The 19,457-nt window shown below is 43.9% G+C and overlaps 1 protein-coding gene across 38 annotated transcripts in view; it reads right to left on the bottom strand.

Annotated features, from left to right (window-relative positions):
- The window catches only part of NRXN1 (neurexin 1), an 841,287-nt gene that overhangs the window by 731,540 nt on the left and 90,290 nt on the right, over nt 1-19,457 (bottom strand). For 26 of the 38 annotated variants that reach the window (XM_064164301.1, XM_064164298.1, XM_064164297.1 and 23 more), the window contains exons 4-5: nt 14,292-14,321; nt 13,458-13,469 (exon numbers count right to left, since the gene is read on the bottom strand). The exons of 5 other annotated variants lie outside the window; for them this stretch is intronic. In XM_064164301.1, coding sequence (XP_064020371.1) covers nt 13,458-13,469; nt 14,292-14,321 — 42 coding nt within the window. The remainder of the gene's footprint in view (nt 1-13,457; nt 13,470-14,291; nt 14,322-19,457) is intronic. 7 more of the 38 variants (XM_064164261.1, XM_064164274.1, XM_064164278.1 and 4 more) reach the window with 1 other exon arrangement.

The raw sequence follows: 19,457 nt of genomic DNA, 5'->3' as shown, positions 1-19,457 counted from the left end.
GGATGACACTGAGCCCAAGCAGGAAGCTGCTCACAGAGCTTCTGAAGCCCCCACGCTTGACTGCACAGCAGCACAAGAGGAACTAGGGGGATGGATTTGAAGCCTGTTTCTCTGCGCGGCACTGGTCCAGTTGGAGCATACTCCAAAGAGACGGAAAAGTAGAATCACAGAATCACTGTGCTTGGAAAAAACCTTCAAGATCATCAAGTCCAACCACTGTCTAACTCCACCAGGACAATTAACACAGCACGTCCTTGCACACCTTGCAGATGCCTTTCAAACACGCCCAGGGATGGTGATTCAACCGCTTCCCTGGCCAGCATGATCCAGACTTTGAGAATCCTTTCAGTAGAGAATTCTTTCATGATATCCAACTTAACTTTCCCTGACATAACTTGATGCCCATTCCTCATGTGCTATCAGCTGTGACTTGTGAGAAAAGGCCAACACACCTCTCTACAACCTCCTTTCAGGGAACTCTATAGTGCCAGAAGGTCTCCTCTCAGCCTTCTCTTCTCCAGACTTAACAACCCCAGTTCCATTAGCTGCTCCTCATAAAACTTATTCTCAAGACCCTTCACCAGCTTCATTCCCCTCCCTGGACACACTCCGGCAGCTCAATGCACCTGTGGGCTCACCAGTGCCAAGTACAGGAGCTCAATCACTTCCCTGATCCTGCTGGCCAAGCTATCTCTGATGCAGGCCAGGATACTGTTTGCCTTCCAGGCATTCAGCTTTCCCTTATGTCAGCAGGCTGAACATCCAGTTTCCCACCTCCTTATGGCTTTTTGCCCCACAGCAAGTGTGTGATGGCTGTGTAAGTTCTGGGCTTCATTAAAGAAGCAGAGGCACATTGGAAAATAATAGAATCCTAGAATGGCTTAGGCTGGAAGGGATCTCAGGGATCATCTACTCCAATCTCCCTACCAGGGCAGGGACACCTCTCTACTAGACTTGGTTGCTCAAGGTCTCACTCTACCTGGCCTTGACCACTCCCTGGAAGGAGGCATCCACAACCTCCCTGATCAGTCTATTCCAGAGACACATCCTGTTTATTACACACAGAGCTGCCTCCATATTAGAGATAGCAATAATTAGTAGACAAAAGAAAATAGTAGTGATAAATAGTAGTGATAATTAGTAGACAAAATAATGAGCAAAATTGCAGCCCTTTTTTTCATTCACCCAAGTGTCTGTGCTGTTGCATTCCCACCAGTGTCACGTATTCAGGCATTTGGACATAGTTTTCACACACTGTATTAATGAATTATCAATCAATAACAGGATGCTCATAACCCAATCCCTGTTTGCCTACAAGGTGTGAAATTGAACATCAGTGACGATGCACAGACAACAGACCTCAAGAACTGACTTTCCTCCTTCTCTCTGATAGTCAACATGTACCAGGAGGGCTGGGCCACCTCTTCTGTGGGGACAGGATGAAAGACTTGGGACTGTTGTTCAGCCTGGAGAAGTGAAGGCTTCATGAAGATCTTAGAGCTGCATTTTGATAGCTGAAGGGGACCTATATGAAGGCTGAGGAGGGACTGTTTAGAAGAGATAGGATGTGGAGATAGGATGAAAAGTGATGCTTTGAAAGTGGAGCAGAGAAGATTTAGGTTGGACACCAGGAGGAAGTTCTGCACAATGACAGTAGTGAAATACTGGAGCAGGCTGCCCAGGGATGTGGTTGAGGTCCCATCCCTGGAGACATTCAAGGTCAGACTTAGTGTGGGACTGTGCAGCCTACTCTAGATGGAGGTGACCCTGCTAAGTGCAGGGGGTTGGACAAGATGTCCTTTGAGGGTCCCTTCCAACTCACTGCTATCTGTGAATCTCTGAATCACTGGGGAAGAGTTTGGAATTCTTTTCAACTAGAAATATTCTCACTCAGTGAATTAAACAACTTCCCCCCACTTCTTCATATGTTCAGGAAGAAACTCCAAACTCCCATTTGTCTGCTTAAATTCTAGCAAACAACAGAATCTTTTCCTGGCTACAGTAAAACTGAAAATTAAGAAACTGTTTGAAGTCTTCATGAATAAAGATAATTCTGCTGTGAAACAAGAAGTCCTTTATTGAAGTAGCCTACAATTCCATTATTTCTTTCTGCACAAGCATATTGCAGCTGAAGAAGACTACTTAACTCTCGGTGAATGTATATTTGAACAGTGAGGTTCAATGAGAAGCTAAATATTGGAACACTGGGTTCAGACTTTCAATTAAAACTCCATGTCCTAAGAGTTTGAATCTGTCTTCTGCCTAATTCAGAGCACTCTTATGGGACTGCTTCAGCTTCTGGTTTATACAATTTGCTGGATGAGACCACAATTTCTGTTTCTTACTGAATTTGTCAGTTTTGCACATGCATTTCCTCCCCCTGCCCTGTATCAAAGAGCAAAAATGAACACCTTCAACTTTGCTGCACAAATAATTCACCAAAACTGTTTTGCCCTGGTGTGGCTGGTGTAGCAATCTCAGTAGAACATGGCAACTTCATTTATTCTTCTAGAACTGGAAGATCCCCATATCCTGGTGCAAATGTAGGCATACAATAAAAATACTGAATAGCGCAGTGTTCCTGACAGTCAGATTGTTTGACTGCAGTACTGACCTTACAGTGTTCCAAATAAATGACTGTGTCAAAACAAGTGATCACACAAGCTAACCTCATGAAGTTCATCAAGTCTCAGTGCAAGGTCCTGCATCTGGTTTGGGGCAACCCCAAGCACAAATTCAGGGTGGGGAAGAAGTAGGTCAGGAGGAGCAGTCCAAAGTAGAAGGACCTGGGGGTGTCAGTTGATGACAAACTCCTCATGAGGCAGCAACGGTCACTGGCAGCCCAGAAGGTGCATCCAAAGCAGGGAGAGCAGCAGCAGAGGGAGGAGATTCTGCCCCTCTGCTCTGCTGAGACCCCACTTGCAGCACTGCCTCCAGTTCTGGTGCCCCCCAGCATAAGAGGGACATGGAATCACTGGAGAGTATCAAGAGGAAGCCACAAAGATGATCAGAGGGCTGGAGAACCTCCCCTATGGGGACTGACTGAGAGGTCTGGGGATGTTCAACCTGGAGAAGAGAAGGCTCTGAGGAGACCTTAGAGCAACCTTCCAATACCTGAAAGGAGCTATAAGAAAACTGGGGAGGGGCTTTTTACAAAGCTTGTACTGATAGGATGAGCAGGAATGGATTGAAGCTTGAGGATGGAAGATTTAGACTCGAAAATAGAAGAAATTCTTTCCAGTGAGGGTGGTGAGACACTGGCACAGGTTGCCCAAGGAGGTTGTGGATGCTCCCTCCCTGGGTGTGTTCAAGGTCAGGATGGATGAGACCTTGAGCCATTTATTGCAGTGGAAGGTGTCACTGCCCATGGCAGAGGGGTCAGAACTAGATGACCTTGAAGGTCCCTTCCAATCCAAACCATTCTATGCATCTATGAATCAAAATGATGAATTTAGAGAAAGGTAAATCTCCTTTTCATTCACATTTCATCACGTTTGAGACTTTTCCTTGAAGGTGTTTCAGTTTTCAAGCTACTTCTGACTTTAGGGAATGCCTTCATTGGTGTTTCTAGTTATCATAGAGCCATGGAACGTGTAGATGTGACTTGGCTTCTTTAGAGCACTCACTGATGTGATGAAATTATTGATATGATGGAATTCTTCCTAGCAAAACCAAACTAAATCAGCTCTTCTTACAATCTGCTCATTTCCTTACACATTACTACAGTGTTTTCTCTATTACATGTGATACACAGGCTCTGGAGAAGGCTGTCAGAGAGGTTGTGGAGTCCTTCTCTAGAGACTTTCAAGACGCAGCTGGATGTGTTCGTGTGTGACCTGCCCTAGGTGATCTTGCTTTGGAAGGAGGGTTGGACTTGGTGATGTTTTGAGGCCCTTTCCAACCCCTAAAAGTCTATGTTTCTATGATTCTATGCTTCTGTGATTCTGTGGTTCTGATTCAAGGCTCGAAGGGTTGGTTTTGATTATTTAGTCTCATTTCCTGCATAACATAAATTACAGGCTAGCAGCCACTACAAGAGAGGCCTTCTCTTTAAGCAGTTTAATGGCTAAGAAGCCAGAAATGTATTTTTAGATTTTCTGATGCCTGTTCTTCTGGCTTGGATCTCAAGAGTCTGCCAGCTAGGTTGAGGAGTATAGGCGCATCCTTGCCTCCCAAGGTGGGTAATTAGCATGACCTAGATCTGTGTACCTTTCTGAGAGTTCTATGTACTTGTTAAATGCTATAGGGCTGATGAAATACACAGCTTGTAGGTGTTCTGAAAAGGAAAATGAATTACATGTTTGCACCAGCTCAATGAAGGCAGAACATTCCACAGCCTGCTCCTTTAAGGAGACTGCCAACACAAGAACCATAGAATCATAGAATCAACCAGGTTGGAAGAGACCTCCAAGATCATCCAGTCCAGCCTATCATCCAGCCCTATCCAGTCATCTAGACCATGGAACTAAATGCCTCATCCAGTCTTTACTTGAACACCTCCAGGTGTTTAAGAAAGGCATACCTCAGCTAGCTTAGAACAAGAGAAAAGCATGAAACATGGGGATTTCCTGCAGGAGAGGGTAACTGACATGCAATAGTGATGTATAGATGCAGGCACTGCAGGCAGTTCTATTGTGTTTGAGAGGGGCATTTCTGAGGGGGAAACTCCTGAAGGACAGCAGAACTGGTGGTGTTTAGTCTGGAGAAGAGGAAGTCGAGGGGAGAACTTACTGATCTCTATAACTACCTGGGAGGAGGCTGGAGTAAGGCTGGTGTTGGTCTCTTCTCTCAAGTAACTAGCAACAGATAAAAAAGAGTTTAAGTTGTACCAGGGGAGGAAATTAGGAGAAAAATCTCTACTGAGAGAGTGGTCAGGCATTAAAACAGGCTACCCAGAGAGGTGGTGAAGTCACCATCCCTGTAGGCATCCAAGAAGCATGTGGATGTGGCATGTGGCAGTTGGGTTACGGTTGAATATGATGATTTTGGAGGCTTCTCCAACCTTAACGATTCTATGATGCTGTGTAAAACTTGATTGCACTTGATTTAATTGTACTCAAACCTGTGTTTGTGCACAGCAGAGGATTAAATCAGGACTGGCTTCTATGACAGTCTCTTAAACTCTTCAGGCAACAAACTGCCATTTGGCATCCACAACCTTTCTGGACAACCCACTCCAGAGTCACGCAACTCATACTGAAGAACTTCCTGAGATCCAGTCTAAACCTGCTCTCCCTCAGCTTCAAACCATTCCATCTTGCCCTGTCTCCAAACACCCTAATGAAATGTCCCTCTGCAGGCTTCCTGTAGGATCCCTTCAGGTATTGGAAGGCAGCTTTAAGATTCCTCCAGAGTCCTCTCTTCTCCAGGCTGAACAACCACAGCTCCCTCAGCCTATCCTCATAGCAGAGGTGCTCCAGCCCTTGGATCATCTTTGTGACCCACTCTGGACTCACTCCAGCAGCTCTGTGTCCTTCTTATGCTGGGGACACCACAACTGGAGGCAGTTACTGGAGGTGTGGTCTCATCAGAGCACAGTCAAGGAGCAGAATCCCCTCTCTTGCCCTGCTGCCCACACTCCTATGGCTGCAGCCCAGCACACAGCTGCCCTCTGGGCTGCATGAGGGCACTGCTGGCTCCTGGGGACCTTCTCAGCAACCAACACATCCAAAGCTTTTTCTTCAGGGCTGCTCCTAACCCACTCGGCAGCCAGCCTGGGGCTGGCCCAACCCAGATCCAGATACAAGATGTAGGGGTATGTATGAAGACAGTTTTATACAGATAAATAAACTAGACAACAATCACATAAAATCACCAATATCCAAATTTACCTTTACTGCTCCAACCTTGTACTACAGGTACTTTTATATGATCCTTCTCTGGAATCTAAACCTTATTGCACAGTTAGTTACAGCCATGGACAGTATCCTTATTTGAATAATTTATTGCAGAGAGCTATGGGGCTGAAAATTCTGCTAAGGACAGCAAAAATAATCAGTTCATGTCTGCCAGGGACACAGCTGTATTTACACGTGTTTGAAGGTTCAGCATGATGCAAGCAATTTGAGGCACACCTGCTAAATTTATATATAAACCTTGCATAAGTATTCAGGTGAAATGAGAGCACCAGTTCAGTACTAACACCACAATCATCTCAGGGTGCTGAGGCTTAGAAAGATTAAATTCCACATAACTGCACCCAAATCACTCTTCTGTATGTGAAGACTACACAGCAACGAGTCAGTAGTTGCAGTCAATATAAATGATATCAAATTTCCATTTAAATGACATCCATTCAAAGGGGAAGAATCGTTGGCAAGGAGGTATTTGGGTCTAATACTGATTTATGCAGGTTCACAGACTGCATTGGGTTAGAAGCAACCCTCAAAGGTCACCTTCTTCAACCCCCTTGCACTCAGCAAGAACACCTCCAACTAGAGTAGGCTGCACAGTCCCGCACTGAGTCTGACCTTGAATACCTCCAGGAATGGGACCTCAACCACATCCCTGGGCAGCCTGCTCCAGTACTTCACCCCTGTCATTGTGCAGAACTTCCTCCTGATGTCCAACCTAAATCTCCTCTGCTCCACTTTCAAACCACTGCCCCTTGTCCTATCACCACAGACCCTTCTCAACAGTCCCTCCTCAGCCTTCCTTTCGGACACTGAAATGCAGTTCCAAGGTCCCCCTGGAGCCTTCACTTCTCCAGACTGAACAGCTCCAATCCTTTCAGCCTGTCTTCATAGCAGAGGGGCTCCAGACCTCTGACCATTTTGGTGGCCTCCTTTGGACCCCCTCTATCAGGTCCATGTCTCTCTTGTATTGTGGACCCCAGAGCTAGACAGAGCAGTGCAGGTGAGTTCTCAGCAGAGCAGAGGGGCAGAATGCAGGGTTTCAATACTAAAGTCACAGCAGGAACTATCTCACAGGCATGCAAACACAGCTTTCAAAGAAGATGTGCCTGTACCTGAGCTTGGTGATTTTTGTGAAGGTCACTTGTGGACTGGTGCAAGCAGTAGGCACAGTACCTTGTAACACCACCTTGTTACTCAGAGCCCTCAGCCATCATTAACTGGCAGCAGAACGCTGCTGCTCTGAGATGGAAAGCACTTATCTGGTACCTTCTTGCTATGAGCCAAATTCTTCCTAATAAAGATATTCACACCCAATGAACTGAGAAATCAGGTAAATTCTTTCTCATTTTTAGTCCTGGAGTCATGTTACTGTTGGGTGGGAGTGGGGTCACACAATTACCAACAGAGCTGGCATCAAGAATCAATCTCTTAGGGTTTCAGCTCACAGTTATGCTTCAGCAGCAGAATATTAATGGCAACAGGAAGCTATTTAGCCTCCTCTTCTTGGAGTGGATTTGCCTGAAAATGAGATGAAAATGGCTCATGGTATGAAATGCAGGACAGACCAATTCAATAAGGGTGTCTCCAGTGAAAAATCCAGACTCTTACTGCTCAGTTTTGCTTCCCAGGTAGATCCCTCTTTGTCTGAGGACACAAAAATGATTAGACACAGCATTTCCTCCCACCCCTAGTATAAAAATTCTCCTCAGGTCAACACTGTGATGACAACGATGCCAGGTTCTCTGGTAGCCTCTCACAGCTTGGGTTGCCTCTGTACAGCTTTAGAAAAGCTGCCAGCAAAGCAGTTCAGATACTTCCCTTCTTTAAAGAACAAATGGCTACTTGAAGTAGGAAACAAGATGTACCAGAATCTCTACCTCACATCAGCAAGTTACAAAACCAGCCTCTAAATTAAATGGTGTGATGATCAAAAAAATTAGTATTAAGGAGGTGCCAACAGAAAAAGATCCAAACATAGCTGATGCAAGTAGGGGGAGGGGGAACAACTTCTTTCAGACATGAGCAAAATAAAGAGAATCAAACTCTCTCCTTTCCTTCCAAGGTTGGAGAGAAAATATTTAGATAACAGGGCAATAAGCATGAAAACTACCAAAAGAATAGTGAAGGTGGAATTTCATAGCAAAGTCCATGATCTGTTCTCAGTTCCTATGAAAGTTTTCTCCTCCATGTTCCAGAATTTCCCAGCTCATTGCACAGCTTCTCTGTTCTACTGATACTTAATTGCTCTGTGTGGTCCCTGAAGTGAAGATAGAAAGCTACCTTCAAGCAATTAAGAGTGACAGGATTATAGAAGGCTTTGAATACCAGGAAAGAGACATATTACTCTGGTATCAGTGCAAATGATGCTGTTCAATTAAAAGATTTGAAAGGAGACTGTATAATTCAATTTTTTGTTGCTTATAAGTACCTTGGCATATTATCACAAGCACAGAAAATAACTGCAGAGTTGAAGAGTAGGTTACAATTTCTGTATGCTTGATGTTTACTTTTCATAGATTCATAGAATGGGTTAGGTTGGTAGGGACCTTAAAAGTCATCTAGTTCCAGTGCTCCTGCCACAGGCAGACATCTTCCACTAGAACAGCTTTCTCAAGGTCTCATCCAGCCTGGCCTTGAACACCTCCAGGAGAAAGCAGCCACAACCTCCCTGGGCAACCTGTGCCAGTGTCTCACCATCTTCACTGGAAAGAATTTCTTCCTAATCTCCAAACTAAATCTGCCATCCTCAAGCTTCAATTCATTCCCTCTGGTCCTATCACTACAAACTCTTGTCAAAAGACCCTTCCCAGGGTCTCCTGTAGCCCCCTTCAGGTACTGGAACATTGCTCTGAGGTCTCCCTGGAGCTTTCTTTCCTCCAGGCTGAACAGCCTCAACTCTCTCAGCCTCAGGAATTCTGATCACGGTTCCAATGTCTTACCACCCTCACTGGAAAGAATTTCTTCCTAATGCCCAGGCTAAGTCTGCCTTCCTCAAGCTTCAGTCCATTCCCTCTCATCCTATCACTCCAAACTCTTGTAAAAAGTCTCTTCCCCACTTTATTGTAGCTCCCTTCAGGTACTGGAAGGCTTCTCTAAGGTCTCCCCAGAGCATTCTTTTCTATAGGCTGAACAGCTTCAATTCTTTCAGCCTGTCCCCACAGCAGATGCTCTCCAGTCCTCTGATCATCTTTTTGGCCTCCTCTGGACCTGCTCCAACAGTTCCATTTCCCTGTTACATTGGGGCACACACTGGACTTCTACAAGAACAGCTGATTCTGACCAGACTATTTAAATTCCTTACTCAGACATTCCCTGTGGGAAAAATATGGTTCTGATGTGCATTTAGTGAGCATAGTCCATATTTTCAGCCACATCACTACAACTTCATGGCACTGAAATTCTTTTCCAAATTCTGATAAAGTTTACTCCTGAATTCATAGAATAGTTTAGATTAGAAGGGATCACCTAGGTCCACTCCCCCTGCCATGAGCAAAGCTGAGTAAGCTTGGATGGAGACAAATGTTAGACTTGTTTGAAAACACTCCTCCGGTTTCATTCCACTTAACTGGTCAAAATCCACTAGCTGTGATTCTGAATGGATTTATGTTCAAGTCAGTTGAAGTTTCTGCTCTAAGTGACATGGAGAAATAATCTCCAATCCCTTCTGCTTTTCACTGAAATAAAAGAAATGACAGTCTGTTGGGCTGATTTGTTTAGCTGCTTTTATAGGTTTCAAAGACAGAATTTTCTGCTAGGAAAATGTCAGAGTGAAGCTATAATCTTTAGTGTCAGAGACTCTAAGGATGCCCTTCCGCTCCACTCTGCTCTGCTCTGCCAAGGCCTTGCCTGGAGTACTGTGTCTAGCTCCAGAGTCCTCATCACAGGAAGGACATGGACCTGATGGAGTGGGTCCAGAGAATGGCCATGAAGATGATCAGGAGGTTGGAGCACATCTGCTATGAAGACAGGCTGAAGGAGATGGAGTTATTCAGCCTGGAAAAAGAGAAAGCTCTGGGGAGAGCTAATAGTGACCTTCCAGTACCCAAAGAGAGCTACAAGAAGGCTGCAGAGGAGCTGTTTCCAAAGGCCTGCAGTGATAGGATGAGGAAGAATGGTTTGAAATGAGAGAAGAGCAGATTTAGATTGGATGTTAGGAACGAGTTCTGCACCATGAGTGTGGTGGAACACTGAAACAGGGTGGAATGCTCAGGGAGGTGGCTGGGGGCCCATCCCTGGAGATATTCAAGGTCAGGTTCCACAGGGTCCTGGGCAACCTGATCGAGTGGAGGATGTCCCTGCTGAGTGCAGGAAGATTGGACTAGATGACCCTTGGAGGTCCCTTCCAACTCAAAGGATTTTTAGACTCTATGATGCATTTGGCTGCATAACATCAAGTTCAGGTATTAAAAGGTGTAATGTAGAGCATTTCAGGATGTTCCACAGGATATCCACTTCTCTGGAACCTCTCTTGCTTCGGAAATGCCTATGAAATTTGTATGCAACTCTCATGGAATTTCACCATGTGTCAAAGATAAAGACTCCTGCAGCTTTTAATTCTCATTTGCTGGGTGTATTTTTATATGTATAAAAGAAAATCTCTGCTCTAAGGGAGAAAATCCTTCTTTTCCTCTTTCTTCACTGCTTACCTGCCCAAAAATCTATTTATTTCCCTTTTCCTCTCTGCAGAGCAACAGCTTTACAATATCCCATCCTCAATAAATCCCCACCTACTTTTTGGCCTGAAAGATGTATCATTCAGCTTGAAAGATATTTCACCTTATTCCAAAAGGCTCTCTGTCAGCACACTCATCTTCTGGAGAAATTTATGCTGAGAAGTGGAGCCTAGTGTCAAGAAAGCCAAAAACTTAAATATTTACTGTCTTATACTGCAATGCTTTCTGGACCCAGCAGAAAATAGAACATTTTATGACTTGAAACCCCTTGTAGTCCCCCATTTGTTTTCTATCCTTTGAATCTGCAGGAGACCTATGACATATTATCATCTCTTTATATGATTCATGATAATTTGTGTGAGCTCAGGATGACTCAGAATATAGTTAAGTGTCTCCTTTTGGTGGTGGAAAGGTGCTAGAACTCACAGCATGTGTTGGACATTAACAGCTGGTGGTTTATGGCAGAAATTTAACAGAAATGTTTGGCTCCTTGAAGATCTTAGAGCAGCCTTCCCATACCCAGAAAGCTGGGGAGAGACTTTTTACAAGGGCTTGGAGTGATAGGATGAGAGGGAATGGATTAAAGCTTGAGGAGGGCAGACTTAGACTGGACATTAGGAAGAAATCCTTTCCATCCAGTGAGGGTGGTGAGACATTGGAACAGGTTGCCCAGGGAGGCTGTGCATGCTCCCTTCCTGGAGGTGTTCAAGGCCAGGCTTGGTGAGACCCTGGGCAACCTGGTCTGCTTTCCAGATCAACTAATAACTCTAATAGAGAATCACAGAACCATTTAGGTTGGAAAAGGCCTTGAAGATCAAGACCAGCCACTAACTCTACTCTACCAAGTCCACCACTAAGCATGTCTGGCTCAGTTTCTGGCTTGTGGTGGACAAAGAGCTCAGGTTACATTGGAATCTGTGCTCTTCCACCCCAAACTCACCAGTGGGACATGCCATGGTGTCACCCATGGGTGCACCCACCCCGAGGTCCTGCTGAGCAAAGCAATGAGAACAGTTTGCTAGAACAGGGCTGGTGCCTCCAGAGGTGGGGACTCCCTGGATTTTCCTGCCTTCAGAGTTTTCCTACAGCCCCTCTGAACTAGTGGGATTTTCCCCAGAGTGCAGAGGAGCTCAGCAGCTCAGGAAAATTCCCCCTAAAAGGAAAGTGGAAATTTGGGCAGTGAGAGCATCCCATTGCAGGGCTGTAGTGCATGGGGGAATCTCTCTTTTCCCCACCATTTTCTCCCCCATGTGCATTATTCCCTCTCTGTCCCTCTCATACCTCCAAAGCAGCAGCATGAAACTCTTTGACAGGCAGCAGGATTTGTGGTTGCAGGCTGATATGGACATTAGGAAAAACTCTGGACATTGGGTAAACTTTGTTCACTGAGAGTGCTCAAGTATTGGAACAGGCTGCTCAGAGAGATGGAGGTGGTCACCATTCCTGGAGGTGTTTCAAAGCCATACAGATGTCGTGTTTGGGGACATTGATAATATTTGTGGTTTCATCCTTTTATACATAAGAAACCCACATCAGTGTTACTCACATAGTTCAGTGTTACTCACACTACAGTCTATGCCCTGTGTATAGAATCATCTAGAAAAAAAAAGGAATCACCTAAATATTAATAAAACTTATCTACAATATTCAAGTTCAGTTACTCCAAAATTCCATTGTAAGGTCACTCCACCCAAGACACTTAGTGTGAAGACAGTCACAGTAAGCAGTCAGGAAGCCATACACACAGGGTACTGTTAGGAAAAACACAAGGAGCAGCCATCCAACAAACAAAACAATCCCCTCAAACAAAGAAATCTGTGGACCACTTCTCATTCAACTTCTCCTAAGCAAGAAGATTCCCAGCTCCAGAGCACACACAGCCCTTTGAACAGTATCCCACTACCAACCAGGTGCACAGTTTCCTCTGCAAGTCCACAATGAAGAGGGATGAGACATTACAGGTTTGTAGTCACAGTCTTGCATCACATGAACTTTCTAGGTGTGGAAATACTACATCAGCCAAGACATGAAGGAACTTGGGATGTTGTTTGCCAATGAACTAGATAAAACCATGCAGATTGGATTTCTGATTTATACCAGGAGTAGGCACGCCCTGCCAAATGCTTCAGATGAAGAGAAGTGGATTACTCATCCTATGTGACTGAGATGGAATGGCTTTTAAGGGCCAGCTTCTCATCATAAAAATGTATTTGCATCATGCCTGTGAGCGAGCATCCTCACAGCCAAAGCTGATGTTCACTACACAGGCAAAGTCTTGACCCTACTGCACATGTTCCCTTCAGGAGGAAGAAAGTGAATGTGTCTGGGATCTTCACATAAAGAAACACAGAAGAGGAAAAGATGCTGGAATAACCTCCACTTTCCGGTGTTCATTCTTCCTCCCTCCTTCGTCTCAGGCATAATCACAACGATTAATGCAACAAGAGAAGTCTTGGGTCAGATGTGAGCAGCTGATAGCAGAGACCTGCTGAAGTCAGTGCTATTCAGATTTCAAACTTACATCAAGCTGTGGACTGGCCCTGGACAGATTATCTCCAGAGAGTCTCTGTTGAACAACATGGTGCTTTTTTTGATATGCCTGGTGGCTTAGACTACAGCTCTCTGAGAAGAGAAAAATGCATACCTCAAAACGTGGCTGTTTTCTCATCCTGAAAGCCTTCTATAACTGTAGCCTCCTTTATCACTGCCAAACCTTTACACCACTCACAAAATCAGGAGACAACCTTGGAAAAAGGTCAGCCTGTACCTTAGGATGCTTCTCCTTACCTTGACATCCATGAAATATTTACTTTTAAAGTATACCTACCTCAAGTTATCAGTGCAAAAAGATTGACATTGATTTGCATTACTTATACATACATTAAAGTATACTGATGGCATTAAAAAAAGAAAGAAAATCATGTAATACCTTTACTTTTACCTATGGATTTGGTGAAATGGTTCCATGAAGAAAGCATTTCCAGACAAAAAGAGAATAAAGAAGAGGAGAGAAACAACAGTAAGAGTCATGAGTATATGTAAATGCAATAGTAGCTGAACATGAAGGGACAAAGCGTAAGGGAAGTGTCTGGAGACAAATGGAGATGCAATCAGTGTCATATTAGAGACTTAGTTTCTTTTCTTCCAATCGTGTACATGCAGAGAAACACAGAAATAACTCATGCTTAGATAAGAAAGAGTGACACAAAAGTAACGTGGACAATGGGTTAGAAGGCGGGGGGGGGGGGGGGGAAACAATGATTTGGTTAGGCTGCAAAACTGTACTCTCAGCATTCCAGAAGCCAGGAGCAGGTGCTTTCTGCACATTTCCAATCAGCCATGCATTAATGCAAATGGACTCTCGGGTGTGTACAGCGTGCCAAGCCCAGTCTCTTCTTCGAGGAGCTGTCTGGAGAATGCTCTTGTGCTTCAGTTCTCTGTCACTGAATCACTGTATTTTCTGCTAAATGCAGCAAATTTGCTCAATCACCTGCTTATTTCTCTCGCCTCTTTTTGGTTATTGTATTGCAAGAGGGGGGAGTTGAGGAGGCAGGAAGGACAAAAGCTTACGGAGCAAACGAGAGAAAAAAAACCAACGCAACCAAAAAACGAAATAAGAAAAGATGTGACTAAAACCATGTCTCTACTTGCAGCCAAAGACAGCTCTCAAGCATTTGCCCATCGTTTGCAGTGATGGATTCAAAGCAGCTACAGAACAAGAAGAAACAATGAAAGCAGAGTGGAAAAGGAACAGAGCCCATACCTTGGTCGCCCATCATCAGGTGCGCCAGACCTTGAAGGGAAACAAGAGCACAGTCAGCAATGAACAAGGGAGCACGGGAAGGTGGTGTCACAGTGACAAAAATGTTTTGTGACAGGCATCTGTTTCCTATGAGATGTCTGTATCACAGAGGGAAATCAAAGAGCATTTTTCAACCACTGGTTGGAATGCTTTGGGCTACGAATAACAGAACTGCAATTCAAACACTGGGTGCTGGATAATTGTGCATTTCTTCTGTGCAGTAGTTGGGATGGTAGGAAATCATTAAATGCTTTCAAATCCAACCAATTCCTTTAATATTCCATCTATCTTTATCATATTTTGATGACAGTGCTTGGAACACTTTGCTAGGAGGACTTCCTGTCCTCTACTGGTGAAATGTTAAAAACCTGGAGAAGTGTCAACCTGAAAAATGGGCTGGGTCTGATCTTTTTCCCCTCATAAAAAAAATGAGCATTTCGGGTAGTTAAATAAAACTTCTTCATCACATTGAAATGATAATGCAAAGGATGTCTCCTTATTTGTGTGAAAGGTGGCAGCAGAATGAATTTGTTCCAGAGAAGGCAAATTGTTACATATGCAATATAAAATACACAGCGAGAAAGGAAACTTAAGTGACAGCTTCTGAAGCTAGTTCATCAATCTGTGAGAAATAGATTTGGCTTCATATTTGCATTCTGAGATGAAATCCAATTGTACCAGCATAGGTCTAGTGACATTCTAAAACAGAAGTCCATAATGAGAATCATTCAAGCAGAGCCAAATTCTGTTACACTGAAACCATGAGTATTTTATGTATATATATGTAAGCAGCTTTTTTTAATTCATTATAATAACCTGATGCTTATTTCCTCACTGAGAAGAATGTGATGCAGGGAGAATATTTTCCTACATTATGAAGGTTTTTTCACATTTTAGGTCTCTTTAAAAACAAAACAAAACAGAAAAAAGCCAGGCTGGGTCCTTGTTGAGCTTAGCTGGTTTTGGATCCATGTTAGAAGTTATTAATTGCTCACATGTTAAATAAGCAACTTGTCTCCGGCTACAAAATGTGATACATCATTTTCCTCTCTGCTGGTAATTAAAATGAATTCACACAAATAAGGTGTGCAGTGAAATATCCTGCTCTTTATTGGAAAGCAGATTGCCTATGACTTCTCTGATTCACAAAGAAAATGAGGTGCACAATTCACTCACACTACTTGGAGGGGAGTTTAAGGACGATACTCTGGACTGAAACTAGTCTTAAAGGATTCATGTCTCATTGGTTCCAAATCCCAAGTGATGCTCCAAATAGGCTAAGGATGCTGTGGCTGAATTTGTGGGTTTTAAGATCACCCTTTTTCAGATGTGTAGCTAAACTGAAAGGCCTGATGTGCCTCATCTCTTGTGCAACAGATTCTGGTTCTTGTGTGACCTGCCCTAAGTGGTCCTGCTTTGCACGGGGGTTGGAGTTGATGATGTCTGGAGGTGCCTTCCATCTCCTAACATCATAAGATTCTGTGATTCTGGTGTCAAACACAGGCCCCTGCAGCTGGTGGGATTACCTTGGGGTTTACAGCAGGTGAATGAAAGCTGAGTGTGATCCTGAAGGGATGCTTACAGGAGCATAGCTTGGGAAACACCACAGAGCTGTGCTGCACTTTGCAGCTTGTGGAAGAGAGCAGAAATATCTTCTCACTTTATGTTTTTGCCTCTCTAAGTGTTACTGCAGGAGAGGATAAAGGATGAAGACCCACAGTCAAGTTTCATTCTACTGGTGCTGAGCATCGCTGCTTGGATCCTTCACTGTGTGGCCTTCAGGGAGTTTTCAACTCTTCATGTGACTCCTTAACTTGCATTTTGGCTTTTAATTTTTTCTGTTGGGAAGTGGAGTAAGACATAGAATCAAATACTGCAGTCAGCAGGGACATCCTCCACTAGACCAGGTTGCTCAGAGCCTTGTCAAGCCTGACCTTGAATATCTCCAAGGAAGGGGCCTCAACTACCTCCCTGGACAGCCTGTTCCAGTGTTCCACCACCCTCATGGTGAAGAATTTCTTCCTAATGTCCACCCTAACACCTCAGTTCTCAGTAAAGGTGGAAATAGCTGAACCTTACAAGACCTTTTACTTTAACAGTGACTTTTGAGCAGTTACTTCATGTCAGCTTGTTCAGCTCTTAGAAGATATAGAATCATAGAATAGAATTATAGACTCAGTCAGGGTTGGAAGGGATCACAAGGATCATCCTACCCTAGAGCAGGCTGCCCAGAGCCACATCCAGCCTGGCCTTAAACACCTCCAGCCATGGGGCCTCAACCACCTCCCTGGGCAACCCATTCCAGCCTCTCACCACTCTTATGGTGAAGAACTTCCTCCTCACAGTCTGAACCTACTCATCTCCAGCTTCGCTCCATTTCCCCTAGTCCTGTCACTCCCTGATAACCTGAAAAGTCCCTCCCCAGTTTTTTTGTAGGCTCCCTTCAGACACTGAAAGGCCACAATAAGGTCCATATGAAGTGAACTTCTCTCACGTCTTCTAGAGGAATGCAAATAAGGCAATTTCTCAATAGCTTCCATTCAAATACTATCTTTAGAGGTACAAGGACCTAAACAAAAGCCCTTAGCTCCTATTCTTTGCTGGAATGCTGTGCTGAGATGGGTCAGTTGCAAATACATGATTTTTATATATCAATTGAAAAGATAAAAAAACATAAATGGAATAAGTCTCTCTTGAAAACATCCCAGAAACCTCCTGAATTTCATGTCACTGACAGTGCTATGCAACTAAAAGAGGAAGTCAAGTCAATGTAAAAAAAACCCAAAAATCAAATGGCCTGCTCAAGCCAAAAGGTTATCACATGAAGAACTGAGTGCTAATCCCCAAGACTCCGTATTTTGCTTGACTCTCTGTGTGACTTTGTTTGTGAAGAGCTAAGGTTACTTGGACTTCACTAAAAGCACATCACAATACCTACCTTCTTCTGTGTTCTTGCAACCTATGGATGAAGGCTCTGGAAGAGTGAAGAATTACTGTTAAGGTACCTGTGTGGTGCACAGAGGGGTTTAAAACATTACAGGACTTAGGCACTTCCCCTGTGGGGACAGTCTTCAGGCTGGAGAAGAGAAGGCTGCAGAGAAACCTTAAAGTAGCCTTCCAGCACCTGAGGTGGAGTTACAAGAATGCGAGGAAGAGACTTTTAGAAGGAATTGTTATGATAGGATGAGAAGGAATGGATTGAAGCTTGAGGAGGGCAGATCTAGACTGGAGATGAGGAAGAAATTCTTGCCAGTGAGAGTGGTGAGACATTGGAACAGGTTGCCCAGGGAGGTTGTGGGTGTCTTCAGGTTGGATGAGGCCTTGAGCAATGTGATCTAGTGGGAGGTGTACTTGGCCATGGCAGGAGGGTGGAACTAGATGATCTTTAAGGCCCCTTTCAACCTAAATCGTTCTATGAATCTATGAATAAATCTGCCAACCCTGCTAGATTTTCCATCTGACAGTCTGCTTACAAGAGAGAACATCATGACAGATAGTTGTGGCAAGCTCTAGCCTCAACTAGCCATATATAGACATAGCCTATGTTTAAGACATTCCATTGTGCACACTTACTTCAAAGGCAGAACAACAAAAAAAAAACATTTTCTTTGTGAATCAGGAATTCGAGTTTTAGTAGGAAGGCCTCATGTATGATCTACTCCATCTTTCTAGTGACCTTGGCTCTGAGAGGACAGAGTCAAGGGGCACAGGATGGGACAATGGATATGAAAATAAGGTATTTCCATCCTTTGGTGTGTGAGTTCCATGCACAGCACAGGCCAAAATAAAACTGAAACATGGCAAACTGGGGGTGAACATGTTCAAAGCTAGCAGAATTTCAGTGATGGTAATAAAATGTAGCTTCTTGGACCAGTATTAACTCTGTGAATACTAAATTAGCTAATTACTAAGTCTTTCTCTTTTCTTCTGTAGCCTGGCATGCAGAGATGCTCGGGTATCACAGAAATCACAGATGAATAGAGTTCAGTTTCCAAAGGATGCTTTGGTTACACCATTCTGTGCTTTCCATTCTTTACATCCACACCCTTTGTACTTTTAATGTATGCAAAAGTATCCAGCCCTGTGCTGGAATAAATTCACAGCTGTGGTTTTAATAATTAGATTCAGGTAATGTCTGGATTAACTCTTATCCAGGCTTGATCTTGTATTGCTGTGCCTAAATGAATACATGAAATGAAATTGAACCTCCTTATCTAGTCATATGGCTCCCAATTCAAATTTGAGACTCATGCTGGCATCAGGAAAAGATTTCAAGCACAGATCAAATAATAGATCAGGCCCTCACTTTCAGGCTTCTGTGGTGGTGTTTGATTTTTTTGTTGTTTGGAATTTGTTTTGCTTTGTTTTGTTTTCCAGTTAGAATTCTTAGCCCAATGCTCTTGGCTAGATTTTTATTTCACAGTGAAGAAGACACTGTGTTGATGTGTATGTGCATGACCCTGCACACAAGCAAAGCAGCAGAAGTATTCAGGTTTTCTTTCTCCTCTTGGTAACATATTTCACTGCAGTGACAACATGTGTTTGCTCAATGTGAGCACCTCTCTTTGCCCTTGAATACAGCAGCACAGAGAAATGCAGTACTGATACTTCAAGGTTTTGTTAGAGAATTGCCACTGAATGGGCAGGCAGTGGCCCAGGGTGACTTGAATCCTGCCTCAAATTGTGCCAGGGGAGGTTTAGGTTGGAGACTAGGAAAAATTTCCTTGCTGCAAGAGTGGTCAGGGACTGGAACAGGCTGCCCAGGGAGGTGGTAGAGTCAGCATCCCTGGAGGTGTTTAAAAAAACATGTGGACATAGTACTTTGAGATATGGTTTAATGGCCATGGTGTTGTTGGTTTGATGGTTGGACTTGATGGTCTCAGACACAGTTGCCAACCAAAGCGATTTTCTGATTGTACTGACTCAGGACCCACAGTGGCTCACTATGGGACCCTGGGTCACAGCCATGCCAAGGCAGACACTTTGTGTAAGAGCTGGCTTACAAAAAGTTCAATGTTCTTACTTTAGATGAACTATTTTTTTTCAAACAGACAATCAGTTATTCAGCACTCAAAGATTTAGCCCAGAGAGGCTTTTACATGAAAAAGCACCTGCACCTTTTTGGCT

Source organism: Pogoniulus pusillus, chromosome 25, assembly GCF_015220805.1.
Source record: "Pogoniulus pusillus isolate bPogPus1 chromosome 25, bPogPus1.pri, whole genome shotgun sequence".
Lineage (NCBI taxonomy): Eukaryota > Metazoa > Chordata > Aves > Piciformes > Lybiidae > Pogoniulus > Pogoniulus pusillus.
The sequence above is the reverse complement of the archived record's forward strand: the minus strand, read 5'-3'. Positions and strand labels throughout refer to the sequence as shown.